At 35.4% G+C, this 23466-nt stretch overlaps 2 protein-coding genes across 6 annotated transcripts in view; one reads left to right on the forward strand and one right to left on the reverse strand.

The window, feature by feature from the left end:
• RAB3GAP1 (RAB3 GTPase activating protein catalytic subunit 1) overlaps positions 1-23466 on the forward strand; it is a 112948-nt gene that overhangs the window by 60630 nt on the left and 28852 nt on the right. For all 5 annotated transcript variants that reach the window (XM_043573276.1, XM_043573277.1, XM_043573280.1 and 2 more), the window contains 8 exons: positions 6498-6566; positions 8087-8160; positions 10819-10911; positions 11399-11568; positions 13341-13430; positions 14562-14734; positions 15914-15968; positions 16214-16573. In XM_043573276.1, coding sequence (XP_043429211.1) covers positions 6498-6566; positions 8087-8160; positions 10819-10911; positions 11399-11568; positions 13341-13430; positions 14562-14734; positions 15914-15968; positions 16214-16573 — 1084 coding nt within the window. The remainder of the gene's footprint in view (positions 1-6497; positions 6567-8086; positions 8161-10818; positions 10912-11398; positions 11569-13340; positions 13431-14561; positions 14735-15913; positions 15969-16213; positions 16574-23466) is intronic.
• Positions 352-1281, reverse strand: LOC122479362 (40S ribosomal protein S27-like). The gene has a single exon (XM_043573281.1). The coding sequence runs from the start codon at positions 1144-1146 to the stop codon at positions 745-747; it is 402 nt and encodes a 133-aa protein (XP_043429216.1). The 5' UTR covers positions 1147-1281; the 3' UTR covers positions 352-744.

Raw genomic sequence — 23466 nt, forward strand, 5'->3', positions numbered from 1 at the left:
TAAGGAATTTACTGTTTATATTAATAGTGATTTTACTGTGCTTTGTAATACCATAGCCTTTTGGAATGAGTATGGTACCGGAAACAGATCTTCATCTAACAATCTGCCCATCTGCTTTTTTTCTCTGTAACTGAAGAAATAAAAGAGGCTTGGGGCGCCTGAGTGGCTCAATTGGTTAAGCGTCCAATTCTTGATTTCAGCTCAGGTCATGATCTCATAGTTTGTGAGTTCGAGCCCTGTGTCAGGCCCTATGCTGACAGTGCGGAGCCTGCTTGGGATTCTCTGTCTCTTTCTCTGCCCCTCCCCTGCTTGCTTGCTCTCTCTCAAAATAAATAAATAAACTTAAAAAAATTTCTTAAAAGAGGCTTTAAAATATTACATAAAATGTGTATAATACCATTTATTGATTATTCCATATAGAAGTGATTCTTGGCCTACTTTTTGGTAAACATTTTATATATTGAAAAGCACAGAGAAAATCATATATACCAAACTTTCACCTATTCGTCACTGAGAATTAACAAGTGTTTACATTTTCCCTGACCACATTTTCCAGATGTACAAGTTGAGACCTAACTAAGAGCTATAAAGTGACCTCTAGGTTACCCAACTGCTTTTCTAGAAGAGCCACTGAAATTTAAGAAAATTTTATATAAGAAAATGTGAGATTTGGAAAATTTAATCACTGAGAGTAAAATATTTGGAGAATATAAACAGTGCTGATTTAGAAACTGTTTTATTTAGTTAAACTATATGGTTAGTTAAAAAATATATATACACATATACATACTTTTTTTTTGTATCCAAAATGTATTTGTTGGGATGGTTTTCCCCTCCTGATGATTTAGCGTGGTTGTAATGCTGTTTCAGTCTGAAGGAACATGCTTCTCTAAGCCTTGCTTTTCCTCCTGTAGGCTGGCAAAGGACAGTGGAGCAGCCAACACACAAAACTGTTTGTGCGTGGCTACAGATGGTGGTGATTTTATAGTATTGTGGGTGCTTCTTGTCCATGAAGTAGGAATTGGAGCTTTGCACCAGGTGCTTCTTCTTGTGCTTTCTGTTTTCCTCTTGCAGGGAGGGATTGAGGAGATTCTTCGTGAGGCGCATGTTGTTGCGGGGGAGATTGTCACATCCGCACAGGCGCATACATACATTGTTAGTACTCTTGCATAGAGGTAGAAATGATAATACTTTTAATTTAGAATCACTCAAGAGAGAAGATAAAATAAGTGTCTTTTGTAATTGATACTTACATGTGTCAAACACTATGCTGAATTAGGAAGATATAGTAGATAAAACAGTTTTTGGTTTCTGGGCATTTTTAGTCTGATTGGAGGAAATAGACAAAATAATCACATAAATGTACAACTACAAGCAGTGAAGGAAAGGGACAAGATGTAAGAATAGTGAAATGAGCTAGTTCGGATTGGGATGCCATCAGGAAAGTGTTCTCAAAGGAAGCATCTCAGGGAGGATTTAGCTGGCACAGAGAGAGAATGACCATTCCTGGTAGAATGAAGAGCTTGTGTAAAGGGCCTTGATGCAGGAGAGTTCAGTCAGTTTACTGGAGGAAACTCCAGTTTCTTAGGAAACTATGCCATCATGGCATAGTGAGCAAGGGAGAAATGGTATATTTGTGGCCCTCCAACAGGTTCATTCATTGAGATTTTGCTAGAGAAAATTATAGGGAGAGAGAATAAAATTGACTTGATCATGAAAATGTGAAGGAATTATTTATTAAATATTTCTTCTTAATTTTAAATCATGAGGAACCATCAGAGAAACAGGAGATTGAAGAAGAATACAAAAATAATTTGGGGGTAAGGTGGTATATATGGCAGGCCATTTAAATCACACGATGATTAGCAAATACTGTGGGCACTATGCTTTTGCAAAGAATGGTGGAAGAGGTGGAAGAGGAAATGAGGCTTTTTTTTAGTGTCCTCTCCCTGTCAGAGAAACTGTTTTATAGTTAGAAGGAAAGGAGAGGACTTAGTCATAAAAGCTTAGGAACTGAATCTGAGGTGAATACCTAAAATTATTTCAGAGCTTAGAGTTTTATCAACGCTTATTTATTTTTAGGACAGAGAGAGAGCATGAACGGGGGAGGGGCAGAGAGAGAGGGAGACACAGAATCGGAAACAGGCTCCAGGCTCTGAGCCATCAGCCCAGAGCCGACGCGGGGCTCGAACTCATGGACCGCGAGATTGTGACCTGGCTGAAGTCGGACTTCACCCAGGTGCCCCTCAGAGCTTAGAGTTTTAAACTTACCATTCATATCCTCTAATATCATACACTGTCTAGTCATTTTTTTAACCTTTGAATTTTATTCTATTATGAAAGTAATAAATTTATGCCCAGTAAGGAAAATTTAGAAAACATGTAAAAACAAAAACAAAAAAAGGCAAAAATCATGTGTTTACCAGTCAAGTTTCTTGGTTGTAAACTGTAGTAGTCAACTCTGACTAACTCAAGCAAAAAATCAACTTACTGAAGAAGTATTTGATAACACAGAGGTTTAATTGGGACCCTTATAGGACCCAGCTCAAAATAGTCTCGAGCCAAGGGTGGCTTGTTGTCCAGTTATTAACTGAGATTATATTACATAGTTGTGGAATTCTGGCCCTGTTATCACATTGAATTCTAAAATATAGGGTACAGACTGGAGTTGCCAGTCGGTTGAGCACCACTAAAGATCAGAGAAGTAAAAGTAATTGACTCCCTTGGCTTCTTTATTCTCCAAATTTGACTCTCCAAGAAGTGGGTTCAGAATCTAGACAGGAATTAAAATACTCACTAAATTCATAATCCCACTACTTATAGGTGGTCATTGATGACAGCTTGGTCTCTGCAAGACCACTCTCAGGTTCACTGATTTGCTTGGAGGACTCACACCATTTAGTTGTGCTCATGGCTGTGGTGTATTACATTGAAAAGATACAATACAAAAAACAGCAGAGGAAAAAGGCACATAGGGTGAGGTCCAGAGCAAGCCAGGGACAAGCTTCCTTTCCCAGTGTAGTCACATAGGACACACTTAATTCTCCTAGCAGTGAATTGTGACAATGTGTGTGAAAGGCTGTCTACCAGAGAAGCGGATTGGACACTCTGTGTATGGTGTGTTTATTTGGGGATGGTCACATAGGGACCTTCTCCATGTACCAGAAGGAAAGCAGGTGTTCAGCATAAACCATAGTTTTGCACCAGTAGTTTAGGCACAGTGAGCCACTCCTGTCAAGGAATGGTAGGAACCCTCCCAAAATCCAAGTTCCCGATGTCAAGCCAAGGGAGAATTTGCACGTTCTCCTTTTCTAAGTATTAGGCCTGCTATGATAACTCTCTTTTTGCATAGTATGTTTGTATATTTTATAAATATATGTCATCCTTTATATTTTTTGTGGCTTGTATTCTTTATAATTTTATGTGAAAACGTTTTGAAACTTAATATTTATATATATGAAGAGGTCAGCAAACTATGACCTGTGGATCAAATCTGACCATTAGCCTGGTTTTGTATAGCCAATGAACTAAGAATAGGTTTTAAATTTTTTAGGGTTTTTAAAGAAAAAACAAGAATATAACAGAGACTGCATGGTTCCAAAAGCCTACAATATTTGCCCTTTGGTCCTTTGTAGAAAAAGTTTGTTAACCTTGGATCTATAAAATGATTTTTTCAAAATTGAGATACAATTCATGTACCATAAAATTCACCACATAAAGTGTACAGTTCTGTGGTTTGTAGTGTTTACAGATTTGTGTAATCATCTCTTTCTAATTCCACAATACTTTTATCACCCCCAAAAAGAGACCCTTCACCTCTTAACTTTCATCCCCTCAATCTCCCAGACCCTCCAGCTCTAGGCAGATACAGTCTACCTTGCCTGTTCTGGACATTGCATATAAATTGTGTTATGCAGATGTGGCCTTTAGTGTCTGACTTCTTTCACTGAGCAATGTTTTTGAGGTTCGTCCATATTATAACATGAGTCAGTATTTCATTGCTTTTTATTGGTGTATAATATGTCATTGTATGGGTGATAACGCATTTTTTATCCATTGATCAGCTGATAGATATTTGGGTTATTTTTTGGCTAGTATATATAGCATGTGGTTTTATTTATTTATGTATGTATTTATTTATTTATAGTTTACATCTAAGTTAGCATATAGTGCAACAATGATTTCAGGGGTAGATTCCTTAATGCCCCTTACTCATTTAGCCCATCCCCCCTCCAACAACCTTTCCAGTAACCGTCTGTTCTCCATATTTAAGAGTCTCTTATGTTTTGTCCCCCTCCCTGTTTTTATATTATTTTTGCTTCCCTTTACTTGCATTCATCTGTTATGTGTCTTCAAGTCCTCTTATGAGTGAAGTCTTATGATATTTGTCTTTCTCTAATTTCGCTTAGCATAAATACCCTCTAGTTCCATCCACGTAGTTGCAAATGGCAGTATTTCATTCTTTTTGATTGCCGAGAAATACTCCATTGTGTGTGTGTGTGTGTGTGTGTGTGTGTGTGTATATACATACACCGCATCTTCTTTATCCATTCATCCATCAGTGGACATTTGGGCTCTTTCCATACTTTGTGTATTGTTGATAGGGCTGCTATAAACATTGAGGGGCATGTGCCCCTTGGAAACAGTATACCTGTATCCCTTGGATAAATACCTAGTAGTGCAATTGCTGGGTCATAGGGTAGTTCTATTTTTAATTTTTTGAGGAACCTCCGTACTGTTTTCCAGAGTGGCTGCACCAGTTTCTATTCCCACCAACAATGCAAAAGAGATCCTCTGTCTCCACATCCTCGCCAACATCTGTTGTTGCCTGAATTGTTAATGTAAGCCATTCTGACAGGTGTGAGGTGGTATCTCATTGTGGTTTTGATTTGTATTTCCCTGATGGTGAGTGATGTTGAGCATTTTTTCATGTGTCAGTTGGCCATCTGGATGTCTTCTTTGGAGAAATGTCTATTCATGTCTTTTGCCCATTTCTTCACTAGATTATTTGTTTTTTTGTGTGTTGAGTGTGATGAGTTCTTTATAGCTTTTGGATACTGACCCTTTATCTGATATGTCATTTGCAAATATTTTCTCCCATTCCATCGGTTGCCTTTTAGTTTTGCTGATTGTTTGCTTTGCTGTGCAGAAGCTTTTTATTTTGATGAGGTCCCAATAGTTCAGTTTTGCTTTTGTTTCCCTTGCCTCCAGAGACGTGTTGAGTAAGAAATTGCTGTGGCCAAGATCAAAGAGGTTTTTGCCTGCTTTCTCCTCGAGGATTTTGATGGCTTCCTGTCTTACATTTAGGTCTTTCATCCATTTTGAGTTTATTTTTGTGTATGGTTTAAGAGAGTGGTCCAGGTTCATTCTTCTGCATGTCGCTGTCCAGTTTTCCAACACCGCTTGCTGAAGAGACTGTCTTTATTCCATTGGATATTTTTTCCCGCTTTGTCAAAGATTAGTTGGCCATACGTTTGTGAGTCCATTTCTGGTTTCTCTATTCTGTTCCGTTGATCTGAGTGTTTGTTTTTGTGCCAGTACCATACTTGGCACAATCTTGATGATTACAGCTTTGTATTACAGCTTGAAGTCCAGGATTGTGATGCCTTCTGCTTTGGTTTTCTTTTTCAAGATTGTTTGGCTATTTGGGGTCTTTTCTGGTTCCATAAAATTTTAGGATTGTTTGTTCTAGCTCTGTGAAGAATGCTGGTATTTTGATAGGTATTGCATTGAATATGTAGGTTGCTTTGGGTAGTATTGACATTTTAACAACATTTGTTCTTCCTATCCAGGAGCGTGGAATATTTTTCCATTTTTTTGTGTCTTTGATTTCTTTCATAAGCTTTCTATAGTTCCTGAAAACTATAGTTTTCTGTATTTTTTTTTAATTTGTTTTGAGAGAGAGAGAGAGAGAGAGAGAGAGAGAGTCCCAACTGACTTCACACTGTTAGCACAGAGCCCATAGTGGTACTTGAACCCACCAACTGTGGGATCACGACCTGAGCCAAGATCAAGAGTTGGATGCTTAACTGACTGAACCACCTAGGCGCCCCTAGCATGTTCTTTTTTTAAAAAGTTATTTTAATGTGTATTTATTTTTGAGAGAGACACAGCATGAGTGGGGGGAAGAGTAGATAGAGGAAGACAGATCGCAAGCAGGCTTCAGGCTCTGAGCTGTCAGCACAGAGCCCGACGCAGGGCTGGAATTCACAAACTGTGAGATCATGACCAGAGCTGAAGTTGGACACTTAACCAACTGAACCCACCCAGGTGCCCCTAGCATGTGTTTTTAATATCTGTAAGATAGTAACTTCATATGGGTGTGCTAAACTAGTTGTCTTCTGTTTTATGGTAGTGTAAGTAGCACCACTTTTAACCTAATTATATGTGCATTTCTGTTTATTTACTTAGAATATATTTCTAGAAATAGAATTGCTGAGTCAGAGGATATACATACAATATCAAAGCTTTTGGATATATTTTATGTTTTATTTTAGTGAACTCCATTTAGCAACTACATGGCCTCACCTGACTGAAGGTATCATTGTGGATAATGATGTTTATTCGTAAGTATTTAAGAGTTATTATATTGAATATTATATTTTCAGTAGAATAAATTAACTGCCAGGTGGTTAGCAACTTTCCTTTTTCTTTATATCAGCTTCTGATAAGGTTAGTTGATTTTTCTACTTTAAAGATTGCTTTTTAGACTGATTATGTATTAGAGATGTGTTTTAAGCTGCTGACTTTGGGAATGTGATCTTTAGCTCAGGGATATAATGAAGAATCTTTTTCTTTTTAAATTTTTATTTTAATTCCAGTTAACATATGTATTAGTTTCAAGTTTAAATATAGTAATTCAACACTTCCATACATGACCTATGCTCATCATGAGTATACTTCTTAATTCCCACTGCCTATTTAGCTCCCCCCTCCACCCAAACAATCTTAGTCTTACTTTGTTTTAGCAAGGATGTCTCTAAGCAGATTCTCTAAGCAGGGATTCAGTGCATAATTCTTTTGAATTTTTTTAGCTGGTTAGAAGCATTTCCTGAAATACTTTAAGAAATAATGGTCATCAGAATGTGCAGGAGTAATACTTGATCATTAAATGTCATAAGTAACAAAACATGTCAGTCATGTACTCTTGTGTGATGGAAACAACTAAAAAATTATAGCAGGTATTATCTAGGAAGAATGTGGAGAAAGAGGAACACCAGTTTAGTACTTTCTCATGCATGATGCAAACAGTGAGAAGTAGGACACTTTTTTTGTTGTAATTGAAATAAATGTATTGTGTTTGTTAATATTAAAAAAATTACATGAGCTTTCTTAATTAGATAAGTTAGATGGGTATAGAGAAGAAAATAAGGACTACATAGAAACCTATTACTTAAATAATAGCATTTTGGGGTGTATCCTTTCTTTAAAAATTGAGTTATAATTGATATGTAACATTCTATTTCACATGTACAGCAGAATGATTCCGTAGTTGTGTGGGAGTATATCTTTTTAAAGTTTAAGTTTACATATTTGCTTTATTTAGTGTATTACTTTACATTCTTATACCTGTAAATATAGGTCTCTGTTGTTATTTTTAAAATTGCTGCATAGTATTCCATTAAGTGTATGCATAGTAATCTATTTAGTTGAGAAAATAGGGCACTTTTGATCTTGTGCAAATTTTTGTGGTCTTTGTTTTTAATATTGTTACAAAGTGATGAAGGTGATTGTGCATACTTGCTTGTTTCTTGTTTCTTTTTTAGTATTCCTAAAATTAATTGTTTTATTAGATTATCAGTGTATATTGCCTGTTCAGAATAATTTTCATATGTGTGCTTTGATTATTCTGTTTTGATTGTGGTTTTTCCTTTTGTACTTTTTTGTCTATAAACTTTGACTTCTTAAGATTATATATATTTTTAAAACTTATCCAAATGACTTTATGCATCCGAGTAACAGTAAGTTTAAGGGAGGTAAAATGGATTGCTTGTCGTTTTATATAATTAATTAGACTGCATTTTGATAAATTGATGAGTTGCAGATTGTCATAATTAGGATCTTCCGTTTATTGTTTTGCATTTAGTGATTTGGATCCTATTCAGGCTCCCCATTGGTCTGTTAGAGTTCGAAAAGCTGATAATCCTCAGTGTTTGCTAGGTAAGACATACTTCTGTTACTTTCTTGAAATTATGTTCTTTCCCCACCATTCTGCCTGTCTTCTGGGTTAGGAAGACTGAATGTATTCTTTATACTTTATTTCACCTATCAAAAGGGTATATTTGGGTTTTTGTGTGTGTGATCTCGGGTAACATCACTGTAAAAGAAATCTTTGCCAACAGTAACACACCCTAGTTACTCTTAAATAGCACTAGCAGGATTTCTTTCTCATCTTTTAGCTTTAACCAGTTTATACCTCAGAATGCTTGGATGTTTTCTCGTGATCTGAGTTTTATTCTTCTAATGCTTTTATGTCACTCCCTTTTTTCCTCTTGTGGCAGTTTGCATCTTCCATTCTTGTTAGTGCAGCACTTTCTGTGTTTTGTCATCCTCTGGACCTGTGGTATATGATGGAAGGAATACTGATTTGACAGTCTAATTAGAGCCCCTCCATAGAGTTGGACCACGTCTGCAAACTTGTTTTCTGATAGAGGAAAAGAGGTGTAAATAATACTGTACGTCTCATAGGCTTATTTGAAAATCAAGTGAAATACTAGAAATACTTTGAAAAATGTTGATTTGCCATTGAAATAATATTATTGTATCCCATATCTGGCATTATCATTCTCTTATTATTTTGGTAGGTGTATCTCTTTGATGAAGTCTTTTGAACCCATCTCTACTCAGTGTGTCTTTGCATTTTTTTCTCACATTTAGTACACATGAAAATATTTTCTCCATTTCCATGTTCATCCAAGCCAGTTCACTCTGTATAACCTGATATATTACCATTCAACAAGTGGAGTTACTACATATTTACTGATGACAGTAATAATGCATTTCTCTAAAGCATCATTTTTTTGGGTTCTTTAAAATTAATCATATATATGCTAGAGGTGACTGGGTGGCTCAGTTGGTTAAGCGTCCAGCTTCGGCTCAGGTCATGATCTCATGGTTCATGAGTTCGAGCCCTGCATCGGGCTCTATGCTGACAGCTTGGAGCCTGGAGCCTACTTTAGATTCTGGGTCTGCCTCTTTCTCTGTTCCTCCACCATTCACTCTTTCTCTCTCAAAAATAAAGATCACACTGTCTTTCTCTCTCTCTCAAAAATAAATAAAGATTTAAAAAAAATTAATCATATGCTCTTCATTAAATGCTAACTAGCATTTGACATGTTTTGCTAATTATAGAATGGTGAATACAAAGATGTGTAAGGTAAAATTCCTTCCATTGGTGAATCTGTCTTGGGGTATTAGGAAGATGGTAGAGGGTTGATATTAAGAGTTTTAGAATTGGATAGACCTTATTTTAAGTCTTAGGTCTGTCAGTTTGAGCAAGTTTCATTAATTTCTTCTCAGTAAAATAGAGATAACCACAGTATATACATAGAGGTCTTGAGAGGATCAAATATGATTGGGCACAAGTGTGTTTGTGTATCACATTTAATACAGTGCTTATCATATAGTAAATGCTCAATAGTTTCTCTTGCTTGTTCATTGAATTATTAAATTGTTAAATTTATTTACTAAATTGTTTCCTAGTTTCTTATTGTTCCTCGTCCACTGACTTCTGATAATTGCAGAGGACCTTAGAATTTAAGTATTCTAATTTAAAGGGGTGCCTGGTTGGCTTAATCGGTTAAGCATCTGACTTACGCTCAGGTCATGATCTCACAGTTCCTGGGTTCCAGCCTTGTCTCTGTGCTGACAGCTCAGAGCCTGGAGCCTGCTTTGGATTCTGTGTCTTTCTCTCTCTGCCCCTCCCCTGCTCATGCTCTCTCTTTTTCTCAAAAATGAATAAAAAACATTAAAAGATTTTTAAAAATGTATTCTCATTTTAAGTTATTGTTCCATGATCCCACCCAACCTCTTTGATTTTATACATTTATATGACTAGATTATAGGACTCTATAGTCATATATAATTGACTAGAATCGTGTAGTTTATATAATTGAATTATAGGATTATCTTACTTTTCTGAAGAAGTCCAGAAAGTGTTCTAGATTTACTTAGAACTAGTTGGTGAATTCTAAAACATAGATGTCCTTGTTATCTTGTATTGTGTAGGAATTTTAGTACTGATGGTTCTGGTTAAACACTAATTTTTTTTACAAACATCTTACTGCAGCTCTTTAGAAAATATCAAATCTTTTCCCCTTTATAATAATGACATAAAGTCTACCATTAATATACAGCTGAAGGTAAAATAATTTTATACTATCTAATTTCTTAATCTTCTAGAAACATATCTTTAGAATTTCTTTTTATTTTAATTTTTTAATGGACTCAGAGGTCTAGAAGGGTGGCAGTTAGGGTGACATTATGTGCATATAGTAATATTCTTGTTACTTCTACAACTCAGAACAGATATTATTTATCTTATTCAGGTACATAGTAAGTATGTAATATTTTTAGGTGCAGTTACTTTTCATTCTAGAAAGAATTCTGAGGAAAAACTTTTTTTATATCCTAGGACATGGAGAGAAAGGAAGAACAGGGCTACCTTTTGACATAGGATTAATTTTTGTCTTGGGTGGAAAAACTGGTTTATTTTTCTACCACATATTAGTTCTAGCTTTTGTGAAAAGACATACTTTAATTTGTAGAACTGATTTCTTTTAGTTAAGTCAAAGATGAGTAACATTTTTTTCTGCGTAGGTGATTTTGTCACTGAATTTTTTAAAATTTGCCGTCGAAAGGAGTCAACTGATGAGATTCTTGGACGATCCACATTTGAGGAAGAAGGGAGAGGTGACCTACTTTCTTTTCTTTTCTTTTCCTTTTTTTTTTTTTTTTTTAAGTTACTTTCAGATGTCTAACCCTTTTTCCTTGGCACATTTTTCCGGCAACTTTTCATCTATTTTCACATTTGAATGAAGTTGGAAAAGGAAGTTTTGATGGACTAGACTGCTACCGTTTCTCTCCAGGTTATACCCTGAGCTTAAAACATTAAGCACTTTTAATAAGTTCTTTCTACCAAAAATGTAAGATATTTTGTAAAGCAGGGTTTTTAAAGGTTTATTTTTGAACTTCTGGGGAGAAATGATTTGTTTTATACCATTGTCAATCATGGATGCATATAAAGCTGAATATGTGTATTAAAATTTTAGAATTCTGAGATGATATAACACCAGTGAAAAGAGTGACTAAAATATTTTATACAATCAACTGTTTGCTCATCGCTTTTACTTGCTAAGGTTGGTGATATAATGTGTATTTGTTTCTATTCTTTTTATAGAAATTGCTGATATAACTCATGCTTTGTCAAAGTTGACAGAGCCAGCACCGGTTCCAATTCATAAATTATCAGTTTCAAATATGGTACATACTGCAAAGAAGAAAATACGAAAACATAGAGGTGTAGAAGAGTCACCACTGAATAATGATGTCCTCAATACTATTCTCTTGGTAACTAAATGTAGTATCTTTGTATGTCTGTGTGCATATTCATTTCTTCATTATCTGTTCAGTTCCTTCTATGTGGCAAGCACAGGATTGGGAATATAAAATGAGTAAAACAAAGTCTCCGAATACGGTGAATTCCCACTGTTGCACGGGAGAAGCCTGGCATAATGGCTGTGAGAACACAGTAGAGGATGTATATTTCTCTACCTGGGCAGTTGGAATCAGGGAAGGCATCATAAAGAGGGGCATTTGAGTTGCATCCTGAAGAGAAGGCTGTAGAAAGAGAGAAACAGCAGAGATGTGAGAAAGCATATTGAACAGTTTGATGTATTGTAGGGTGCTTTTCAGGAACAAGGGCTGGAGAGATAGCAGGTAACCCGCCATACTGAAACACTGGGCTTTATATTGCAGTTTCATACTGTTTTAAGCAGAAGGTCAACATCAGAGTTGTATTTTTGAAAACTTCCTTTAACAAAAGTCTAGAGAAACTTTTTAGTAAGTACTAGAAGGAGCTTAGGTGTCTGTTAGGTATAGAGTGGTGGAACAGGCCCAGCCTGGGCCCACCAGGGTTTAATCCTGACTTACTATATAATTTTGAAGAAGTCCTTTAATTTCAGTTTCGTCATCTATAAATGAGGGTAATAAAACCCTGTGAGTTTGCTGGGAGGATTAAAGGACTTCTGTTATGCGCCTGGCATATAATAGGCCTCTGATAAATGATAGCTGTTCTTACTATAATTGTAGTTATAATAATACTTCTGGCTATTTTGCATTAAGACCATCTTGTAAACAACCTTTGAGTAGTGGAAAGACGAGAATACAGGACCTGCAAACTTGATGTTGATCTCATCTTTACCATTAATCTGAATGAGCCTCTTAACCACATTTTCAGTTTGTATATCTGTAGGAAGTGGGCAGTAACACACAATGGTATTAGTAGGATATTGTTTGCAAATGTACTTGGTAGTGAGAGTTGGTACATAGTAGTTCCTCTAAATTAAAAAAAAAAAATGTCTTGGCATGTTCTGTAATGTGTGGCAACATGTGCATCGTAAAAGGAATCACAAGTCAGCAGTACCACAAAACACTTGGGAGGAACAGTGTAAAAAAGACTGAAAGGTAAAAGGACTGAAAATAAATTTTTGCACAGAAGGCCCTTCTTAAGAATATATCCTTAGAGATTTTATTCTAGTTATTTAGCTTGGCTGTCATATGCACTGTTTTTTTGTTTTGTTTTGTTTTTTGCTTTTTTTACTATTCCTACACACACATAAACCACATTGAAAAGATAAACTGGTCATTACAGGTTTAGGCAGCTTCCCACTTTCAAGGGGTATTTTGTAAAGTTATGGTGTTAAATATCATACTTTTAATATTTCATGTATGAAAACTCATGGATGATACAACTTCATGGAACCTCATGAATATATGGATGTTTAAAATTTTTCTGTTATGTTTTGTCTTTAATACTTTTAAGGAGATTTAATGATCTTGGATCATAATGAAGAAATTTTGGTTTTGCATTGTTTAGTTTACAAATCCAGGTGGTTACATTGGAGGAAATCTCTGATTTCCAAAATTGGCTAATTGCTGAAACTGTATTTTCAAAGAAAAACAAAAAATATTTGATACAGTGTAGAACCACTGGCCAGTACAGTGAGAACATTTCCATTTTTAACAGCAAAACCATTAAAAAATAAAATAGTGTTTATATGAGTTATGAATATACACAAAGTAGTAAATTTGGTTGAAATGTGGTTTTTTTTCCTTCTAAGTTCTTATTCCCTGATGCTGCTTCTGAGAAACCATTAGATGGAAGTTCTGCAGTAGATAATAATAATCCTCTATCAGAGAGTGAAGAATATGTAAGTTGGTTGGAGTTTAATATTAAAATATTTAAAATGTATTGAATTTCTGGAGGTTGCTTTATTGCCAGTTTGGTGGCATAAGGATCATTTTATTTTATTATTTTATTTTATTTTATTTTATTTTATTTATTTTTTTAACCTTTTTAAAAAAAAGTTTATTTACTTAAGAGACAGAGTGAGCAAGCAGGAAGGCTCAGAGAGAGAGCGAGGGAGAGAGAGAGAGAGACACTATCCCAAGTAGGCTCCATGTTGTTAGCACAAAGCCTGATGTGGGTCTGTATCTCACAAACCATGAGATCATGACCTGAGCTGAAATCAAGAGTTGGATGCTTAACAGCCTGAGCCTTCCAGGTGCCCTGGATCTTTGTATTTTAAAAATCACCTTAGGAAAATTTGAGTAGACATCATGGCCTCCACTCAGATTATGACCTATTACATTGGCCATTGATCTGTATTTTGGGTAGTAAGAGCTTTTCTGGAAGCAGTGAAAAAAATAAATATATTGTGCATGATTGTACGATTTCTTTCATTGTAGACTTTTTGTAAACTTAACAATTTGATGTTTTGCAACAGTTTCTTCTCTTTCAAAACTAGACAGTGAGTGGAGAACTAATGAAATAAACTGTATAAAATGAAGTAAAATTTTCATGTGTTTCTTATCCAAGTCTTGGATAAATTGAGTAATGAGATGTTTAAGGGACAGGTGTAGAGATAAACTATTTTCGGTAGTTACTCTTGGGAACTAGATTTCATGAAATTAGGAAAAACAGGCTTTTTATTTTTAGTTCTGATTTTGTGTGTTTGGTTTTATTAATAAGTTTATATTCATTTATAATTAAAAGATTTTTAAAGCAACATGTTTGTATTACATCTTGAAGATGCCACAGAAGAAATGGAAAGTTCTGACTTTTCGCTTCACTGAACTACAGCCTCATTTTTTTGGTCCTTGAAGAAATCTTAAAAACATGGGACTACCTAAAAACAATTTAGGCAGTAATGTATTAAACATTTGATAAAAGCTAGCTTGGTAGGATAGGTTGATTTAGTATTAAAAACTCCCAGTTTTTGGTTATGCCTGCACATATGTTGTTAACAAGTTTTTCTTTGTTTCTACTTTGTTAAATTCAGAATCTCTACAATCAGTTCAAATCTGCACCATCTGACAGTTTAACGTACAAATTGGCTTTGTGTCTTTGTATGATCAATTTCTACCATGGAGGATTGAAGGGAGTGGCACACCTCTGGCAGGAATTTGTTCTTGAAATGCGTTTCAGATGGGAAAACAACTTTCTGATTCCAGGGTAATAATTTCAGTTTCTGTTTGTATACGTAGGCTTTTTGTTTGTTAGAAGAATTATACTTTTGACACATTAATTCTCCTCTTCTAGGAAGTCTGTCCTAAGAAAGTGGTAAGAAACTTTGAACATGATTTATATTCACAGGTGTTCATTGTGTCAGATAGGGAAAAAAAGGGAAGCAACCTAAGTACCAAACATAAAAGAGTAGTGTAAATCATAATGTATGTCTACAATGGAAAGTTATGGACCTATTACAAGTTTTTCCCAAAAATCTGCTAACATAGAAAATGATCATAATATTTGCAAGAAAGTAGATTATAGTGTTGTGTACACTAAGTGCTTTCAGTTTTGCTTATCTATATTTATAGAAAAATAATTGGGAAGAAATAAAGCCAAATGTTAACGGAAATTTCCCTGAGTGTGAAATTATATTTTTATTTTTGTTTTTTATAGATGTGTGTATTCTCTAAGTCTTTTATAGTAAACATATATTTTTATAGGTGAAGAGAAAACATCTTTAGAGTTTATAAATTCAGATATTGAACATTGCCTGTAATTTTTTTTTGTGGATTTATGTTGACATTTCACTTAATAAAATAGCTACCAAATATTTCAATATTGCATAGGTTACTGCTCATCTACCCATACTAAGGCAGAATTATAATATGAGTAATATGAAATGGTGATTGAGCCAAAAATATTTATACTTGTGTCAGTTGCTAGTCTCTCTTAGCTGGATTATCTCTGGCTGATTATTGGAAACCTAGTGGTGTAGAAGAGGTGGTTTAAGCTCCCCTTGGCAAAGAGAGGTGGAGATGAGTGGTTTTTTATATTGAGAATAATAATTGAGAACTGAATATATAATCTAATCTGTTTTGTATAGTGTGAAACACTGTATCCTAGCTACTTCCTGAGGTGGATTTAGAGACATTTTAAGTTTCTCTTAACTTGAGAGCTATTACTAGTTTGCTATTAAGCTTTGAAAAATATATTCGCTGTTGGTGGACTAGAAGGATAAAACAAATTTTGATCTTTTAGTCTTACTTGCTCCACTTCAGTTATCTTACCTGTTGAAATCTTTTGATTTCTTATCATTATGGTTAAAATTTATAGTAGCAAAGAAATTTGCATACCTGAAGCCATTTTACTAAAACTAACTTTTCCCACTACTTTATTTGATAGATTAGCAAGTGGACCCCCAGATCTAAGATGTTGTTTACTGCATCAGAAACTACAGGTAAAGATTTCTCAATGACAGTATCTAAATATGGTCTTAATTTAATTGGAGCTTATTCTAATACTAAATGTAATAATGGGTTATATACTGTTCTCATCATGCTACTGTAGATTACTTACAGTTACTGTCATTCACAAGAAGGTCCAGGGAAGGAATGGGAAGGCAAATTAAATATTGAAGAAGTGGATAGGTTTTTATTTAACTGTAACTAATTTAAATACAAATGTTATTTTTGTTTTCTTAAGATGTTAAATTGTTGTATTGAAAGAAAGAAGGCCCGTGATGAGGGGAGAAAGACAAATACTTCAGATATGTTTCCAGGGGATGCTGGAAAAGCTGGAGACCAGCTGGGGCCAGATAATCTAAAAGATACTGATAAGGAAAAGGGAGAGGTTGGAAAATCTTGGGATTCTTGGAGTGACAGTGAAGAAGAATTTTTTGAATGCCTAAGCGATACTGAAGAACTTAAAGGAAATGGACAAGAGAGTGGCAAGAAAGGAGGACCTAAGGAGACAGCAAGTTTAAAACCAGAAGGACGACTACATCAGCATGGAAAACTCACTCTGCTACATAATGGAGAACCACTCTACATTCCAGTGACCCAGGTAGGATATGGACTGGTTCTGTAAGTTTTGATTATTTTTATTTTGTTGTTCGTATCTTCATCCTAGTAGGAAATGGTTGCTTTGGGTAGGAGCAATTCTTTAAGCAGTCTTTGCTCAAAGATCTAAGATTTGAAATCTAAATTAACTATTGGGGGCTTTCAGGTATTTCAATTTCTAAAATTGAGAAATGCTTTGAAGTTTAGGTAAATAGTAGTTCCTTATGGTAAGGTGATCGGTTATTTCTTAAACTAAGTGGTGAGTACACAGGTCTTTAAAAAATAAAATCCAAAAAGAGGAGAGGAGGAACAAAAGTAAAAATCCTTTTATTTATATGACTATTTTTTTTTAATTTTTTTAACGTTTATTATTTAGAGACAGAGAGACACAGAGTGTGAGCAGGGGAGGGGTAGAGAGAGGGGAAGACACAGAATCTGAAGTAGGCTCCACCCTCTGAGCTGTCAGCACAAAGCCCGACATGGGGCTCGAACTCACGAACTGTGAGATCATGACCTGAGCCGAAGTCAGTCGCCCAACCAACTGAGCCACCCAGGTGCCCGTATATGATTAGTTTTATCTGTTCAAAAATAAAGTGAAGCCATTTTAAAACATTAGGAAGTTGGGGGGCGCCTGGGTGGCGCAGTCGGTTAAGCGTCCGACTTCAGCCAGGTCACGATCTCGCGGTCCGTGAGTTCCAGCCCCGCGTCAGGCTCTGGGCTGATGGCTCAGAGCCTGGAGCCTGTTTCCGATTCTGTGTCTCCCTCTCTCTCTGCCCCTCCCCCGTTCATGCTCTGTCTCTCTCTGTCCCAAAAATAAATAAACGTTGAAAAAAAAAAATAAAACATTAGGAAGTAGAACAGAAACAACACAACACCTAAGGTAGAGCAATAGTTTTTTGGGGGTTGTTTTTGCATAAACAACATGTGGGTATGTTTTATTGTGAAAAACCCAGTTTAGAAGTAAAAGCCACTACCCACTAATTCAACTCTCATCTCTAGAAGTAGCCACTGTTACTGGTTTGCGTTATAGTTTCTTATACCTGATACTATGCATTGATGTACATACATGTGTATACATATGATACATAGTTTTGTGGATTTTTTTGGGTTGTTTTTAAATGTGTGCATTAAACAACTTTTTGTTTAACCTAATATGTCTTGGGATCTGTCCATGTCAGTACATGTAGATCCACTTTATTTCTTTTTAATTGCTGTCTACTATTCCATGGCGTAGAAGAGCCATAGTTTATTTAACCATTTCCTTCTTGATGCACAATAGATGTTATTGCTAGATTTTGCTATTACAGTGCTACAGTACAGATTCTTGTAGTTTCTCACATTGTGTGTTCACATTTGAGTGTTTCTTAAGAAAATAAGAAATGGAATTGCTAGATAAGCAGATATACAAGCTATGAAATTGCTCTTCAAAAGGCTGTACCTATTTTATACTCTAGTCAATGGTGAATGTATAGGAATAAGGAATATTGTTCTCTATTCAGCTTTCCTTTCTTGTTTTCTTCCTTGCACAAATATTTATTGAGTGCCTAATGTATGCCAACTACTGTTCTATAACTTGGGAATTCAGCAGTAAACTTGACAGTAAGGTTCTTGCACTCATGGTACTTACATTCATACTTAATTTTGTTATAAACAATTGATATTACCAGTCATATAAATTTTAGACAGTATGGTGGACAAAAGTATTATCTCAATGTTTTAAATTGTTTTCTCTGATTTTTCATGAACTGAAGCATCATTTAGTATGTTTCTTGGCCATCTTTTCCTTTGACTTGCCTATCATTTTTCATTTAGGTTTCTGACCTCTTCTTACTGATTTGTATTAGTCCTTCATATTTTAGATAGATATAAACCCTTTGTTATATATACTGTACATGTTTTTTCCTAGTCATTTAAAAAACATTTATTTGCTCGTTTATTGATTTATAAATTATATATAAAGTGCACAAATTTTAAATGTACAGCTTGGTGAGTTTTTTCGTGTTTAAAAACTCATGTAGCTACCATCCAGATCAAAGTATGAAAAAGTCCCATCATCCTAGAACAGTAGTGATCATTACAACTTTCTGTGAAGGTAAAACTGTACATTTCTAGCTCTCTTGTCCAATACTATGTCCATTGAGTGCTTGAAATGTGTATGCAACTGAGGAACTGAATTTTTAATTTTGATAAATTTATTTACATTTAAATAGCCAGGTGTATTGGATAGCGTAGCTCACTGCTCCCTTCCAGGTAACTCTTTTTGTAACTTTTATCACTATAGCTTAGTTTTGTCAGTTTTTGAATCTCATAAATGAAATTATGTTCTGCTTTTTTGTGTTTAACATTTAAAAAAATTTTTTTTAATGTTTATTTATTTTGCGAGAGAGAGAGAGACAGAGCATGAGCAGGGGAGGGGCAGAGAGAGAGGGAGACACAGAATTTGAAGCAGGCTCCAGGCTCTGAGCCGTCAGCACAGAGCTCAAAGCGGGACTCAAAACCATGGACTGAGAGATCATGACCTGAGCCAAAGTTGGACACTTAAGTGACATAGCCATCCAGGCGCCCCTACTCTTTTGCGTTTACAATTTTTTTTACATTTATTTATTTTTGAGAGAGAGAGATAGAGCACAAGTGGGGGAGGGGCAGAGAGAAAAGGAGACACAGAATCTGAAGCAGGCTCCAGGCTCTGAGCTGTCAGCACAGACCCCGACGCAGGGCTCAAACCCACAAACCGCGAGATCATGACCTGAGCTGCAGTCGGTTGCTCAACTGACTGAGCCATCCAGGCGCCCCTGTGTTTAAATGGAATCATTCCCCCTCTGTGTTGAACTTTTTTTAACTACCACGTGTGAGTTCATCCATATTGTTACCTGAATCAGTATTTGTGTGTGTTTTATTACTTTGTAATATTCTATTATGTGAACATGCCACAATTTGCTTGTCCTTTCACCTGCTGATGGAATTTGAGTTGTTGATAGTTTGAGCTATTACAAATAAGTGAACATTCTTACGAGTCTTTCGGTGAACATAGGTTCTTAATTTCTTTTGGATAAATTTCTAAGAGTAGAGTTGTTGTGCCACATGGTAGAAATATATTTTTGCTTTAGTAGATATTGCCAAATTGTCTCCCAGAGTGGCTGAACTAGTTTATATTTCCTCCAACAGTGTATAATACTTGTGGTTTATTCCGCATAATCCCTAACATTTGGTTTGTCACCACTCCCAGGTTTGATGATACGCTAGGAGGACACACAGGGCTCAGCACATATATATATAGCCATGTTCATAGCTATAATCTATTATAGTAAAAGGGTACAAAGCAAAATCAGGAACAAGAGGTGGCCCATGGGACAGAGTTTGAGAAATATCAAATACAGGCTTCCAAGAGCCCTCTCCTCGTGTGGTCACAGTCTCCAGTCTATGGCTTATCTGTTCACTTTCTTAATGATGCCTTTTGTTGAATAGGCATTCTTAATTTTAATAAAGTCTAGTCTGTTAATGTTTATCTTATGGGGACAGTGCTTTGTCTCCCTTTTAAGAAATTTTTAACTACCCCATTGTCCTAGAAATAGTCTCTTATGTTTTCTTCTGGAAGCTTTATTGTTTTACCTATTGCATTTATGTTTGTGATCCACCTCAAATTGACTGTGTTTGGTATGAAGAAGTGGTTGATTCTCTTTTCCCTATAAAGAGATGGAGCTGTGTTCCAACACCATTATTCAAAAGAGTTGTTTTTTCCTCACAGAATGGCAATGGTATCTTTGTTCTAAATCACATGACCATATGTATGTTGGTCTGTTTCTGGCTATGTATTCTGTCCATTAGTCTCTTTGTCTGTCCTTGTGCTAATAATAGACTATTCTACTGTAACTTACGGTCTTTCTGTCATGTAGCATAAATCTTCTAACTTTGTTCTTCAAGATTATCTTGGCTGCCCATTGCATTCTTATGTAAATTTGAGAATCAGCTTTTCATTTTCCACATACAAAATAATCTTGGTGGGATGTCAGTTCATATTGCATTGAATTTATAAATCAACTTGGGGAGAATTGACATCTTAATTTTGAGTCCCATGACCATGAAATACTTCTCATTTTATTTAAGGTTTCTTTTACTTTCCCTTATCAGTGTTTTATAGTTTTTAATGTAGAGGTTTTGCATATCTTTTATTATTAGATTTAATTCAAAAGCTTTGTAATTTCTTAAATGTTACAAATGGCATTTTTAAAAATTCCATTTAAGGGGGCCTGGGTGGCTCAGTCGGTTGAGTGTCTCACTCTTCATTTCAGCTCAGGTTATCATCCCAGGGTCTTGAGATTGAACCCTGCATCAGGCTCCATGGTGAGTCATGAAGCCTGCTTAAGATTCTCTCTCTCTCCCTCTGCCACTTTCCCTGTCTTGCCCTCTCTCTCTCAAAAAAAATTTTTTTTTCCATTAAAAATTTTTGCCCTGATATGTGGAAACAGTTGATTTTTGTATATGGATTTTGGATCTAGCAATCTAAGTACATTCACTTATTACTTTTAGTAGTTTGTAGATTATTTGGAGTTTTGTTCTTGTTGTTTAGAGAGAGAGGGCATGTAAGTGGGAGAGAGAAGCAGAGGGAGAGAGAGAATCTTAAGCAGGCTCCATGCTCAGCCCAAAACTCAGTGGAGGGCTAGAGATCCCACGACCCTAGGGTCATGACCTGAGCTGAAATCAAGAGTTGGATGCTTAACCAACTGAGCCACCCAGGCGCGCCTGGAGTTTTCTATAGACACACTCATGTTATCTGCTAATATAGAGAGTTTGAATTTGATTTTCCAACCTTTACACTTTTTAATTCATTTTCATGCCTTATTGTACTGTACCACCAGTGCAGTGTGATTAGTATATGGATACTTTCTCTTGTTCTCAGTATCAGGAAGAAAGCATATAATAATCATTGAGGGTATCTAATAGAGGTATCATCTATCATATCAAGGAAGTTGTCTTCTGTTCCTGGTTTTTGAGTTTTTGTGTTTTTTTTTTTTTATGAAGAGGTATTATATTTTATCAAATGCTTTTCTTTCATATTGAGGTTATCATTAAGATAATTGTAAAACTTATTTATTTTTATTTTTATTTTATTTTTTTAAGTTTACTTATTTCTGAGAGAGAGAGAGAGGCAGAGAGGGAGACACAGAATCCGAAGCAGGCTTCAGGCTCCGAGCTGTCAGCACAGAGCCCGATGCGGGGCTTGAACCCACCAACCGTGAGATCATTCCCCGAGCCGAAGTTGGATGCTTAACCAACTGAGCCACCCAGGCGCCCCAAGATAATTGTGAATTTTAAATGAAATAGCACATGATAAGTGAATACAGTTCTAGTTCACAATAAGCACTCAGTTTTTAGTTGTTATTCTTCAGAGAAACTTTCTTTCAGAAAACTTTCTCTTTATATAAGTGGCTAGTATTGCTTCTCAGGAGGCAAGGATTTACTTGAAAGTTTTGTAACCAGTTTTTATATTTGAAGTGGATTGATTAATAATCATAGAGTTGTTATTCTTCAGAGAAACTTTCTTTCAGAAAACTTTCTCTTTATATAAGTGGCTAGTATTGCTTCTCAAGAGGCAAGGATTTACTTGAAAGTTTTGTAACCAGTTTTTATATTTGAAGTGGATTGATTAATAATCATAGAGTTAGGTGTTGGGATGTTTGCTTGATAATTTTAAACATGGATTCTGTTAACTCTGTTGTCCATGCTTATATTATTTCTTTGCCAGGTGGCTATCATTTACAAGATTAATGTTTTTGTTTGATAGGCCATAGCCTTTTTGCTTTATTCTTTTAAAACTGAATTCTATTTTTTAGGTATTCCATTCTTCATTTTTAGTATTAGGACAGAACATTCTAATGCTAGAAACCAAGAGTGTATTTTTTCTAATTTTGTTTTGGTGCATGCAGTTCGCATTGAGATCTTGTGGTATAAACCTTGGTTTTGGAATCCAATGAAACTAGATTTATATTCTAACACTACCACCTACTAACAGTGTTGCTAGTACAAGCTCTGTTTTCTTTCTGAGACTTGTTTTAATCTCTAAAAGCAAATAATAATAGATTGGTTTGCATTTTTTAAAATTTTGAGTAAATTTTATTTTTACTTTTTTGTAAGAAGGAATTCTCTCAGCCTCATTATTTTGAGATTCATACATTTTGTTATGTATATAAGTACTTCATTCGTTTTTATTGCTTAGTAGTGTTCCATTGCGTGGATATACCACAGTTTGTTTATCTGTTTATTTTTTAATGGATATTCTAAAAATGGCCATAAGGAAACTTTGAGAGGTGATGGATAAATTCATTATTTTGATTTTGGTGATTGTTTTATGGGTATGTACTTATCAAATGTACCCTTTAAATGTCGATTTATACTTCACAAAAGTGGTTAAAAAGTTAAGTGGTTCTAATATCACTGATTGACAAGAAGAAAAGGAAAGTATTTCTATCTTGTTCTAAGATATCTCCAGTTTTAAAACACTACCTATTTATTTGTTTAATAAACAAATATTAAATGGTGTGCCTGGGTGGCTCTGTGGTGTGCCTGGGTGGCTCTGTCGTTTGAGCGTCCGACTCTGGCTCAGGTCATGATCTCATGGTCTCAGTGTCCGTGAGTTCGAGCCCTGCGTCGGGCTGTGTGCTGATAGCTCAGAGCCTGGAGCCTGTTTCAGATTCTGTGTCTCCCTCTCTCTCTGTTCCTCCCCCACTCATGCTCTGTCTCTGTCTCTCTCTCTCTGCAAAAATAAATATAAAAAAAATTTTTTTTAAATAAACAAATATTAAATGCCTTAAAAACCAATAACAGTTTGTATCACTCCGGGTTGTTAAGGATTAAACCACATACCGTGTTTAAAAACATTTGTCATGTAAGTGTCCAGCA

This window comes from Prionailurus bengalensis, chromosome C1, assembly GCF_016509475.1.
Source record: "Prionailurus bengalensis isolate Pbe53 chromosome C1, Fcat_Pben_1.1_paternal_pri, whole genome shotgun sequence".
Lineage (NCBI taxonomy): Eukaryota > Metazoa > Chordata > Mammalia > Carnivora > Felidae > Prionailurus > Prionailurus bengalensis.